This window comes from Coenobita brevimanus, chromosome 35, assembly GCF_032717465.1.
Source record: "Coenobita brevimanus isolate Jiangsu-jjx chromosome 35, ASM3271746v2, whole genome shotgun sequence".
In the NCBI taxonomy this organism is placed as follows: Eukaryota; Metazoa; Arthropoda; class Malacostraca; order Decapoda; family Coenobitidae; genus Coenobita; species Coenobita brevimanus.
Window position 1 is genome coordinate 1,857,501 of NC_136988.1, and position 12,500 is coordinate 1,870,000.

The window sequence follows — 12,500 nt, forward strand, 5'->3', positions numbered from 1 at the left end:
TCCTAAGCGATTTATTTTGCTTATTGCACCTTACTGTCCTGTGTTATATAAATCCTGCCACTATCGCCAGACTCCGGATAGATAAAGCACAAAAGAATATTACCCAGCCATATCCAAAAATAAATCGCTAAGGAAGAGGTGTTAGGGAGTTTCCTCAAAAACCGTGAAGAAAAAAAAAATCAGATTAGAAAAGGGGTTAAGGTTTTTGACTCGTATACTCGTAGGTATTATTATTATTATTATTATTATTATTATTATTATTATTATTATTATCAATATTATTATTATTACCAGGTATTATTATTATTATTGTAGTTGTTACTACTGCTACTACTACTACTACTACTATCATTATCACCATTTTCCCATGGTCATTATTATTATTATTATTATTATTATTATTATTATTATTATTATTATTATTATTATTATTATTATGTGTTGTTTTTGTTGTTCTTGGTGGTGGTGTGTGTGTGTGTGTGTGTGTGTGTGTGTGTGTGTGTGTGTGTGTGTGTGTGTGTGTGTGTGTCAGAGAAAGAGAGAGAGATTCTAGTAGATGAGACAGACAGACAAGCAGACGAAAAGGAGAACGACCTTGCCACAATTAATGATGAGAGAGAGAGAGACAGACAGACAGAGAGAGAGATGCCTTCTCGTGGTGGCACTGATATAACCAGGCGGCTCCACTGCCTGGTTATACACATCCCTAACAGCACCTCCCTATCCCCCGAAGAGAGGATGGTGGACTGCAAGAGGAGGGCCATTCCAAACCCGGCTCACGTTTCAGAGGACTATAATAGCCTCTTGTAAATCCGAATTTTTGCGTGGCCGTCACTCCGACCGGCGCCCCCTAACATCAGTGCCACCTGGAGCCTTAATGGGGGGAACTGGCAACGTACACACACACACACACACACACACACACACACACACACACACACACACACTTATTTTCATACTTGGCTTAATTTCCTGCATGTCTCACGTCCTTGGGAGAGAGAGAGAGAGAGAGAGAGAGAGAGAGAGAGAGAGAGAGAGAGATTATAGTAAATACATGAGACAGACAAAAGAGAGGCGACCTTGCCATATAAAAAGATGTGAGAGAGAGAGAGAGAGAGAGAGAGAGAGAGAGAGAGAGAGAGAGAGAGAGAGAGAGAGAGAGAGAGAGAGAGAGAGAGAGATTCTAGTGAAGATATGAGACAGACAGACAGGCAGGCAGATAAAGCAGAGAGCGACCTTGCCATTTATGAGAGAGAGAGAGAGAGAGAGAGAGAGAGAGAGAGAGAGAGAGAGAGAGAGGGGGAGAGAGAGAGAGAGAGAGAGAGGTATGCCAAGGAGAGCCCTAATAATAATCCTCAGCTGTTGCATTCATATAACTGTGACCCAAATGGTTTATATTACCTGACACTAACTTACACACACACACCCCACAAACACAGAAATTTATGTGTGTGTCTGTCTCTCTGTTTGTCTCTCTGATTGTCTGTCTGTTTGTGCTTGTCTGTCTGTCTGTCTCTGTTTGTGTATATGTCTGGGTTTTCTGTCTGTCTGTCTCTTTGTGTACGTGTCTGTCTCGCTGTCTGTCTTTCTCTCTGTTTACTTCTTTCGTCTGTTGTCTTTGTCTGTCTGTCTGTGTATGTCTGTGGTTTCTCTCTCTCTCTCTCTCTCTCTCTGGCCAGCAAACCAACCCTCTCTATGTACCAAGCCGATCTCTTTCTTTCCTTGCTAACTTTACTCCATTCACTTGTACTTGGCAGACACACACACACACACACACACACACACACACACACACACACACACACACACACACACACACACACACACACAATGCCTCTTCGTAATTAGCTACCTGCAGCTCAGCACTCAAGATCGACGTATTGCAATTTCGTGCCTACTTTATGTGAACTGAGTATAGGTAATTTTATCCACCTGCCTAACCAACACTGCCTTATCCATCTGCCTAACCAACACTACCTAACCAACACTGCCTTATCCATCTGCCTAACCAACACTGCTCCATCTGCCTAACCAACACTGCCTTATCCAGCTACCTAACCATCACTCTCTCTCTCATCTACAGGGCAGGAGGATCCAAATGCGAACCCTTCCGGTGCTCCGGGCCCGTAGCGCCAGCCCGCGTCCCACCGGCTACCTGGACACGGCCAACGAGGGCATCGAACACAAGGACCGGAGGGGGTGGTACCGCGTGGACTTTGGGGGGAACCAGGACCCTAAGATGTGGTGGCTGCCGAGAATGAGCGAGCGACTCAAGTTCCTGGAGAAGAAAGTCGAGGCGGAGACAGCTGCACTCCGGCCATACCCCAGGGCCTCTTCGGTGCCGCCTGCGTTGGAGGAGTACAAGCCTGTTCGAACCGCCAGGCTCCGTAGGGCCATGACCCCATCTCCCTATTACACCAAGAGGTAATTCAGGGACAACAGATCCTTAAATAGTCTACTGCATGTACGTTAGACTAGGGGTATGTCTGTTACGAGGCCTGCTTAGTTCCCACCCTGAGTTAAAAGTATACAGTATATGCTTAACCTGTTCGAAACGCCAGGCTTCGTAGGGCCATGACCCCATCTCCCTATTGCACCAAGAGGTAATTCAGGGACAACAGATCCATAAATAGTCCACTGTATCTACGTCACACTAAAGGTATGTCTGTTACGAGGCCTGTTTAGTTCCAACCCTGTGTTAACGTGTATAAACTTGTTCAAACCGCAAGGCTTCGTAGTTCCATGACGCCATCTCCCTACTACATTGCAAGATAATTCAGGGCTGAGAGATTCCCCTCACGTTTCATCGCATCTGCATCACATTTAAAACCAGTCCATCACAAGGTCTGTTTAGTCTCCCTTGTGTTAGAGTATACGCACTTGTTCGAACCACCAGGCTGTCTGTAACAACTTGGTATGATGATTTTTGCCCCATGAATGCATCAGTGAATTCCTTTGTTCTCATGTACCCCTCCTGCCTGGCCTTCAGCGACAGCATTCCCCACACTGTTAGGCCTTATACTGAATGGTAAGGAATAAAAATAAAAGGAAAAATTTAAAAGCAGGTAAATTCAGCATCTCTGTGTACCCACGTGTAGTCAGCATGTGCTCTCTAAACCTTTTGCTTGTTGTTCAGGAATCCCCTCCCCCAGCGATACCTTCCTGTTTGACGTGTTCCACCCCTCTTCGATCCTCATCAATCTAAGCCTCCTAGCGTGGTCAATAGGCAGTAATATAAGCCTTCACGTGTTGTCAATATGCATTTAATCTTTCTCCTTCCTCAGGTATCCCCGTTTGGCTCCCAGGGACTTCGATCCTAGCTTTATTACTATGCATTAATCTAAGTCTCCTCGCCTAGTCAACAGGCAGGAATATAGGCCTCCACGTGTAGTCGATATGCACCTACCCTCTCTTCATTGGCAGGAGTATAGGCCTCCACGTGTAGTCGATATGCACCTACTCTCTCTCCATGCCCAGGTACCCCCGCTTGTCTCCCAGCGATACCTCCTTGGTCGACATGTACCACCCCACCCTCGGGCCTTACTACGGTCGCTTGTGGAGCCTCCCAGACTTCCTCAACCCCATCGCTGGCAGGGATAGGGTCCTTAGCAACCCCATCACGGTCTCTAGCAGCTGGAAAGTAAGTGCCTATTTCTACACTCTTTTCACTCTAACTTGGCCTAAAATTGTTGGAAAGTAAGTATCTGTCTCTATACTCTTGCCACTCTAATTTGGCCTAAAATTGCTGAAAAGTAAGTGCTTGTTTCTACACTCTTTTCACTTTAACTTGCCTTAAAATTGCTGGAAAGTAAGAGCCTGTTTCTACACTCTTTTCACTCTAACTTGGCCTAAAATTTCTGAAAAGTGTCTGTCTCTATACTCTTGTCACTCTAACTTGGCCTAAAATTGCTATCCCTTCCTCTCGAATCCTAAGCTGCAACAGTAGATTAACAACAGAATATGGTGTTAGTCACGAAGAAGTGCTATGAGAAGGATACAGAGCCGCAATAGTCTGAAAGTAAGTGCTTGCTTTCAATACTCTTTTCACTCTAACTTGGCCTAAAATTGCCATGGTCTCAAGGAAAGTATGTGTCTATTTCTATACTCTTTTCACTCTAACCTGGCCTAAAATTGCTCTCTGTCTATCTATCTATCTATCTACCTCTCCCCAGGACTCGCACCCCGTAGACTGGCCGACTAACAAGTATAAAGGGAAGATGACCATTAAACCGGAGAGCACCAAAGTGGAAGAGGAAAGACAGCTGGTGTTACCCTTCAGGCGTGACTGGTCCTACACACCATCTGTTGAGACGCAGCTGGCTCTGGCTAGGGCTGACCGGACACTGAGAATGGTAGGTGGATGGTAGGAGTAGTAGTAGTGGTAGCAGTAGTAGTAGTAGTAGTAGTAGTAGTGGTGGTGGTGATATTAGTAGTAGTAGTAGTAGTAGTAGTGGTGGTGGTGGTGATAGTAGTAGTAATAGGGTAAATGTTTGTCCCATTAAAACAATAATAATAGTAGTAGTAGTAGTAGTGGTGATGGTGGTGGTGGTAACAGTAGTAGTAGTAGTAGTAGTAGTAGTAGTAGTAGCAGCAGCAACAGCAGTAGTAGTAGTAGTAGTAGTAGTGGAGGGGTTATTCAAGTCTATCTATTAAGTCTCTATCTATCTCCTCTCAATCGATTAGTCTCCCCTAAGCTGAATAAAATCGTCAGGAGAGCATAATAATAATAATAATAATAATAATAATAATAATAATTGAGGTATTTAAGTTACCCATCCTACCCTCAGTTTTCTCTTTTACACTTGCGTTTTCTTCTCTCTCTCTCTCTCTCTCTCTCTCTCTCTCTCTCTCTCAAAGGGGAACTTCTGACACTACAAAAGTTGATTCTCTCTCTCTCTCTCTCTCTCAAAGGGGAACTTCTGGCACTACAAAAGTTGATTCTCTCTCTCTCTCTCTCTCTCTCAAAGGGGAACTTCTGACACTACAAAAGTTGATTCTCTCTCTCTCTCTCTCTCTCTCTCTCTCTCTCTCTCTCTCAAAGGGGAACTTCTGACACTACAAAAGTTGATTCTCTCTCTCTCTCTCTCTCTCAAAGGGGAACTTCTGGCACTACAAAAGTTGATTCTCTCTCTCTCTCTCTCTCTCTCTCTCTCTCTCTCTCTCTCTCTCTCAAAGGTGAAATTCTGACACAACAAAATTTGATTCTCTCTCTCTCTCTCTCTCTCTCTCTCTCTCTCTCTCTCTCTCTCTCTCTCTCTCTCTCTTTAAGGGGAACTTCTGACACTACAAAAGTTAATGATTCTCTCTCTCTCTCTCTCTCTCTCTCTTTAAGGGGAACTTCTGACACTACAAAAGTTGATTCTCTCTCTCTCTCTCTCTCTCTCTCTCTCTAAGGGGAACTTCTGATACTACAAAAGTTGATGATTCTCTCTCTCTCTCTCTCTCTCTCTCTCTCTCTCTCTCTCTCTCTCTAAGGGGAACTTCTGATACTACAAAGTTGATGATTCTCTCTCTCTCTCTCTCTCTAAGGGGAACTTCTGATACTACAAAAGTTAATGATTCTCTCTCTCTCTCTCTCTCTCTCTCTCTCTCTCTCTCTCTCTCTCTCTTTAAGGGGAACTTCTGACACTACAAAAGTTGATGATTCTCTCTCTCTCTCTCTCTCTCTCTCTCTCTAAGGGGAACTTCTGATACTACAAAAGTTGATGATTCTCTCTCTCTCTCTCTCTCTCTCTCTCTCTCTCTCTCTCTCTCTCTCTCTCTCTCTCTAAGGGGAACTTCTGATACTACAAAAGTTGATGATTCTCTCTCTCTCTCTCTCTCTCTCTCTCGGGAAACTTCTAACTCTACAAACGTTATTATTTTTTCCTTTTTCGTTTCAGATTGCCGACTACGAAGTACCCCAAATAAGTCGAAGGTATGTTATGCTCTCGTTAATATCTTGTAAATATCTACCTCTATCTATCTATTGCCAGACGCCTTAATCCCGTAAGGGGTGGCCACAAACAAATCGCCTCCATGTCACCCTGTCCCCCGCCATTTCACTGCCCTGCTCCCAGCTCACACAGCCCCTTCTCTCATATACCCCTCCACTCCATCCCACCATCTCATCCTCGGCCTCCCCCTCTTGTAAATAACAGAACTGAGACATGGGAATATCTGTAGGTAATATTAAAATTGTTCTTGATATGGGCAATGTATTCTATATATACATATTTTCTTAATTTGTCACAGAAATGCATAACTGAGAAAGACTACAAAATAATATAGTACACTGGAATACTACCTCAAAATTTCAAAACGATATGTTAAAAGGGTGAACATTTTTGGCATATACCTTCTTTTTTTTTTTTCTGAAAAATATATGCTTCTTTGACTTATGCCTATTTTATTTCGAAATTTTACTAATATATATTTTTCTCCTCTTCCCCCCCCCCCTGCTCCTCTTGTCCTGCCGGATGTATGTTCTTTCATTGCCCTCAACCTCTTCCTTCTCATCTTCAACCTCCTCCTCCTCCTCTTTTTTTTCTTCCTCTTCCTTTACCGTCATCCTCCTCCTCCTCCTCCTCCTGTTCAATCTTTCTCTTCTTCTCCACTCCTTTCATCCTCCTCCTCCTCCTCTTCAATCTTTCTCTCCTCCTCTTCAATCTTTCTCTTCTCCACTCCTTTCATCCTCCTCCTCCTCTTCTTCTTCTTCTCCTCCTCCTCTTCTTCTTCTTCTTCTCCTCCTCCTCCTCTTCTTCTTCTCCTCCTCCTCCTCTTCTTCTTCTCCTCCTCCTCTTCTTCTTCTTCTCCTCCTCCTCCTCTTCTTCTTCTTCTCCTCCTCTTCTTCTTCTTCTCCTCCTCCTCTTCTTCTTCTTCTCCTCCTCCTCCTCTTCTTCTTCTCCTCCTCCTCTTCTTCTTCTTCTTCTTCTCCTCCTCCTCCTCTTCTTCTTCTCCTCCTCCTCTTCTTCTTCTTCTTCTCCTCCTCCTCCTCTTCTTCTTCTCCTCCTCCTCTTCTTCTTCTTCTTCTCCTCCTCCTCCTCTTCTTCTTCTCCTCCTCCTCTTCTTCTTCTTCTCCTCCTCTTCTTCTTCTCCTCCTCTTCTTCTTCTTCTCCTCCTCCTCTTCTTCTTCTTCTCCTCTTCTTCTCCTCCTCTTCTTCTTCTCCTCCTCCTCTTCTTCTTCTTCTCCTCCTCTTCTTCTTCTTCTTCTCCTCCTCTTCTTCTTCTTCTCCTCCTCCTCTTCTTCTTCTTCTCCTCCTCTTCTTCTTCTTCTTCTCCTCCTCCTCTTCTTCTCCTCCTCCTCTTCTTCTTCTTCTTCTCCTCCTCCTCTTCTTCTTCTTCTTCTTCTCCTCCTCTTCTTCTTCTTCTTCTCCTTCTCCTCCTCTTCTTCTTCTTCTTCTCCTCCTCTTCTTCTTCTTCTCCTCCTCCTCTTCTTCTTCTTCTCCTCCTCTTCTTCTTCTTCTTCTCCTCCTCCTCTTCTTCTTCTTCTTCTTCTCCTCCTCTTCTTCTTCTTCTCCTCCTCTTCTTCTTCTTCTCCTCCTCTTCTTCTTCTTCTCCTCCTCTTCTTCTTCTTCTCCTCCTCCTCTTCTTCTTCTTCTTCTTCTCCTCCTCTTCTTCTTCATCTTCTCTTATTTTTATTCTCCTCCTCCTCGTCTTCTTGTTCTCCTCCTCTTCAATCTTCCTCTCCTTCTCCACCCCTTTCATCCTCTTCTTACTTATTATTCTCTCTTCCTCCTCCTCTTTTTCCTTCACCTTCTCTTCCTCCTTCCCCTCCTCCTCTTCATCTTCTTATTCCTTTCCTCCTCATCTTTTTGTTATTTTCCTCCTCCTCTTCAATCATTCCCTCCTCCTCCACCCATTTCTTCTTCCCCCTCTTCTTCTTCCTTCTCCTTCTCCGCCTCCTCCTCCTCCTCCTCCTCACACCCACAGGGAGGAACTTGACTTAGCTCACAAGTACAGGGAGAGGAAAACTGAGGTCAAAGAGACGGTAGGTCAGAGAGAGAGAGAGAGAGAGAGAGAGCGAGAGACAGACAGACAGACGTTAATGAACTGTGATTACCGTAAATATGAGAGAGAGAGAGAGAGAGAGAGAGAGAGAGAGAGAGAGAGAGAGACTTTAATGAACTGTGATTACCGTACAGAGAGAGAGAGAGAGAGAGAGAGAGAGAGAGAGAGAGAGAGAGACTAATAAACTCTGATTACCGTACGAGAGAGAGAGAGAGAGAGAAAGAGTGTGTTATTTTAATGAACTATGATGACACTAATGATAATATTATTATTATTATTATTAATAAATTGCCAATAATGACGATAATGATATACTTCTCCTTTACTTCTTCATTGATTTACTAATTTATTATATTTATTATGCAGGTTGTGCCTCAGAACACGTACATATTCCACAGCTACGTCCCCCGCACCACCTACACCACCTACAGCCTCGACGTGAGTATACCACAGGCGTGAATTTAAGGTATACCAGGAATTAAAGTACGGTATACCAGATGTAGACATTTAAAGTATACCAGGAATTAAAGTATACCGTATATGCCAGATGTAGGAATTTAAAGTATACCAGGAATTTAAGTATACCGTATATGCCAGATGTAGGAATTTAATGTATACCAGATGCAGGAATTTAAAGTATACCGGGAACTGAAGTATACCAGGATTCTATTTTAAAGTATCGGTATACCAGATGTAGGAATTTAAAGTATACCAGGAATTAATTTTTAAGTATACTAGATGTAGGAATTTAAAGTATACCAAGAATTTATTTTAAAGTATACCAGATGCAGGAATCTAAAGTATACCAGGAATTAATGTTAGAGTTTACCAGATGCATGATTTTTACTCTTAAACTGCGCAACACACACACACACACACACACACACACACACACACACACACACACACATGGTAGGTACAACTTCAATTTCCGACGTTCATGCATCCTCAACTCGGTCATTTCAGCTTACATTTGATGCTCGTACCTGTGTGTGTGTGTGTGTGTGTGTGTGTGTGTGTGTGTGTGTGTGTGTGTGTGTGAGAGAGAGAGAGAGAGAGAGAGAGAGAGAGAGAGAGAGAGAGAGAGAGAGACTACAGCGGTGTGTGTGTGTGTGTGTGTGTGTGTTGGTTCTCATGTGTACCAAATACTAGACCTTACCCAATATTTAGGGGGCCAACTTGTACATGGAAAATAAATCGCTAAGGAAAAGGTGCTAGGGAGTTAACAATTTATTACAACTTAATTATCGCCACAGAGAAATTAGAAAAAAAAAAAACTACCTATATCACCCGTGTATATATATATTAATAAACAGTAAATGAGATACGGTAAATACCCAAAGCATGTTACATGAGTCCTTGAATGTGTGGCCTGGGGGGGCTAGGTTTACGATGGAAGAATTGAGAGGAAGGATGGGACTGGAGTGTATTGGTGTTGTGATGAGAAGGAGTAGATTGAGATGGTTTGGGCATGTGGAGAGGAAGGATGGAACTGGAGTGTATTGGTGTTGTGATGAGGAGGGGTAGACTGAGATGGTTTGGGCATGTGGAGAGGAAGGATGGAACTGGAGTGTATTGGTGTTGTGATGAGGAGGGGTAGATTGAGATGGTTTGGGCATGTGGAGAGGAAGGATGGGACTGGAGTGTATTGGTGTTGTGATGAGGAGGGGTAGATTGAGATGGTTTGGGGATGTGGAGAGGAAGGATGGGACTGAAGTGTATTGGTGTTGTGATGAGGAGGGGTAGACTGAGATGGTTTGGGCATGTGGAGAGGAAGGATGGGACTGGAGTGTATTGGTGTTGTGATGAGGAGGGGTAGATTGAGATGGTTTGGGGATGTGGAGAGGAAGGATGGGACTGGAGTGTATTGGTGTTGTGATAAGGAGGGGTAGACTGAGATAATTTGGGCATGTGGAGAGGATGGATGAGGTTAGAATGTATATATTGGTGTTGTGATAAGAAGAGATAGACTGAGATGGTTTGGGCATGTGGTAAGGATGAGGGATGACAACTGAGTGAGGAAAGTGAGAAGTGTGAACGTTGGGGGTAAGGTCGCGAGAGGCAGACCGAAAAAGACCTGGGATGAGGTCATAGAGTGTGGCCTCAGGGATAAGGGACTGAATAGGGAGGCTGCCAGAGATCGAGCAGCATGAAGAGCCGCCATTAAGTGACCAAGGCCGACGCACTGGAACCTTTATGAACGATACGAGCGAAAACGATGTACATCACTTGAGTCAGGAAGGCTATGTAAAAGGCAATATAACAACATTTCAAGTGAGAGAGAGAGAGAGAGAGAGAGAGAGAGAGAGAGAGAGAGAGAGAGAGAGAGAGACGCTTTTTAAGAACAAACTACATGAAAACGGAAATGAGTTCATGACGGATGTTTAAGTGGATAAAAGTGGATACGATATTTGTAAGTGGTAAGTAAAAAAAAAAAAATACAATACTCATTTCCATTTCCACGCAAAATGAATAGAGAGAGCACTTACTTTTCCTTGCGTTTAGGTGGAGTGCAAGTGGAATCCATCCGCGTGGGTGAAGTGGATGGTGATGGTGGTGGTGGTGTGGTGGTGGTGGTGGTGGAGAATTATATAAACGTGATGTGATGTAGAAGTATTTGCACTTTCACACACATAAAGGTTCCAGTTCTATCTTCATTATTTTCTATGTATGGCTGTTAAAGATATACTCGAAAGTTTGACAGCTAGTGGCCACGTCTGATGCTGGGTGGCTGTGGCAAAACTTCGTCCTCAGAAAATTCGTCCTCACTCACTGTTCTTAACTACGAATTATTTAGTTACAACACAGAGGTACTTAGGGACACTGGAGCACTTTGATTACTTATATCCATCACTTATTATTTACTAAAGCAATCGTAAATACACAACATTTATGGGTTTGTAAATATATAGGAGACACGTTAAGACATCAATTTTGTACAGAAATGAGGGAGAATGAATAAATACAGGTAGTAGTGACGAAAAAACGTAAACACGCTTGAATTTCCCGCCACCCAGCATCCAAAACAGCCTAGGACAACATTTTCAGTCTCGCTCCTCCTCCTCGTCCTTTTACGGCCGTGATATTCGTCCTCACTATCATTATTCACTATCACTAACTGTTCTTCACTGTAATAATCACTTTCAGTATCACAAGTCGCGTATTTATCAAGTTTTTCATGCATTTCGTCCTCTCACAGCGGAATCATATGAGAGGGAGGGTGCGAGACACAGGGAGGAGCAAAGGGGAGGGACATGCAACCCCCACCCTGGTTATCCTGGCACTGATATCTGCTTCTGCCGAAAATTTATAAACAAGCTCAAGCCGCCAAATTCAAATCCAAAATCAGGGAGGCAAAGATTAGATGAGGCTGATAATAGTCTGGGTTAACGTGTACCAGGAATTACTTTTAAAGCATACCAGGAAAGAATTTTAAATTATACCAGAATTTAGCATGAAGTAATGCCACGTTGAGTACACCGCTTCCCGTTCGATCAGCGAAGTTAAGCAACGTTGGGTCTGGTTAGTACTTGGATGGGTGACCGCCTGGGAACACCAGATGCTGTTGGCATCCCTACGTGTCAAGTGGGGTTGGTGGAGGATTAGTGCCCCTCCCTGTAAAACAATTAACTCTAAGCCATTGGCCACCCCGTCTGGGATACATGGCGTCTGGCAATGAATGATGATGATGATGAATTTTAAAGTAAACTACAAGCAGGAGTTAAGTAGGTAAAGAAGTTTGTTTCCATATTGTCTCTGTTCACAAGATAGTACAATTAGGGACCTTGGACGTCAATAGATTGTTGTATATCGTATTCTAGGGCAAAATCATGACTTGGTAGAGAACTGTCTTAATAAATCTCGTAATTTACCTTCTTATTCTCTTCTTTTTCTTTCTTCTCCACTTCCTCCTCCTCCTTTCGTCTTTTTCCTTTTCTTTTATTTCCTTCCTTACCTAACGACTTTATTTGTTTATTTATTTATTTATTTGGTATTTTTCAGTGTTCGTGCTGGACCCCCCTGACGTCGGAATACAGGTACAGCAGCGTCGTGGCCTAAATAGACTATAGGCTACAGAAGGATCAACTGTAGTGAAGTTCTGAGCCCAGCAGACCGAGAACGTATTCCGAGTTTAGTCCTTGCCCTCTCCAGATGATTATAACGAAATATGAGTGTATTTTGATTTGAATTTTTTAACCCAGATATTTATAACGAAATTAGACTATTTTAATTTGAATTTTCGAACCGAGACAATTATAACGGATTTAAAGTGCATTCCGATTATAATTTCTGCTTTCTGATAATTATAGGCAAATCAGAATGTATTTTTATTTTAATTGTTGCCTTCAGATCTTTATAACTGATAAAGAGTCTACTTCGATTTGAAAATTTTAACCCAGATAATTATAACGGATTTAAAGTGCATTCCGATTATAATTCTTGCTTTCATATAATTATAGATAAATCAGAATGTATTTTTATTTTAATTATTGACCCTACCAGATAATTAT

The 12,500-nt window shown here is 43.0% G+C and overlaps 1 protein-coding gene and 1 pseudogene across 1 annotated transcript in view; both read left to right on the forward strand.

The window, feature by feature from the left end:
* Positions 1–12,500, forward strand: part of LOC145396244 (uncharacterized) — a 21,476-nt gene that overhangs the window by 8,590 nt on the left and 386 nt on the right. Inside the window, exons 2-8 of the mRNA XM_080269680.1 lie at positions 2,084–2,424; positions 3,478–3,640; positions 4,173–4,352; positions 5,883–5,917; positions 7,912–7,969; positions 8,356–8,427; positions 11,992–12,500. The exon at positions 11,992–12,500 is cut by the window's right edge and continues 386 nt beyond it. Coding sequence (XP_080125806.1) covers positions 2,084–2,424; positions 3,478–3,640; positions 4,173–4,352; positions 5,883–5,917; positions 7,912–7,969; positions 8,356–8,427; positions 11,992–12,048 — 906 coding nt within the window. The 3' untranslated portion in view covers positions 12,049–12,500. The remainder of the gene's footprint in view (positions 1–2,083; positions 2,425–3,477; positions 3,641–4,172; positions 4,353–5,882; positions 5,918–7,911; positions 7,970–8,355; positions 8,428–11,991) is intronic.
* On the forward strand, positions 11,442–11,560 carry LOC145396269 (5S ribosomal RNA; annotated as a pseudogene).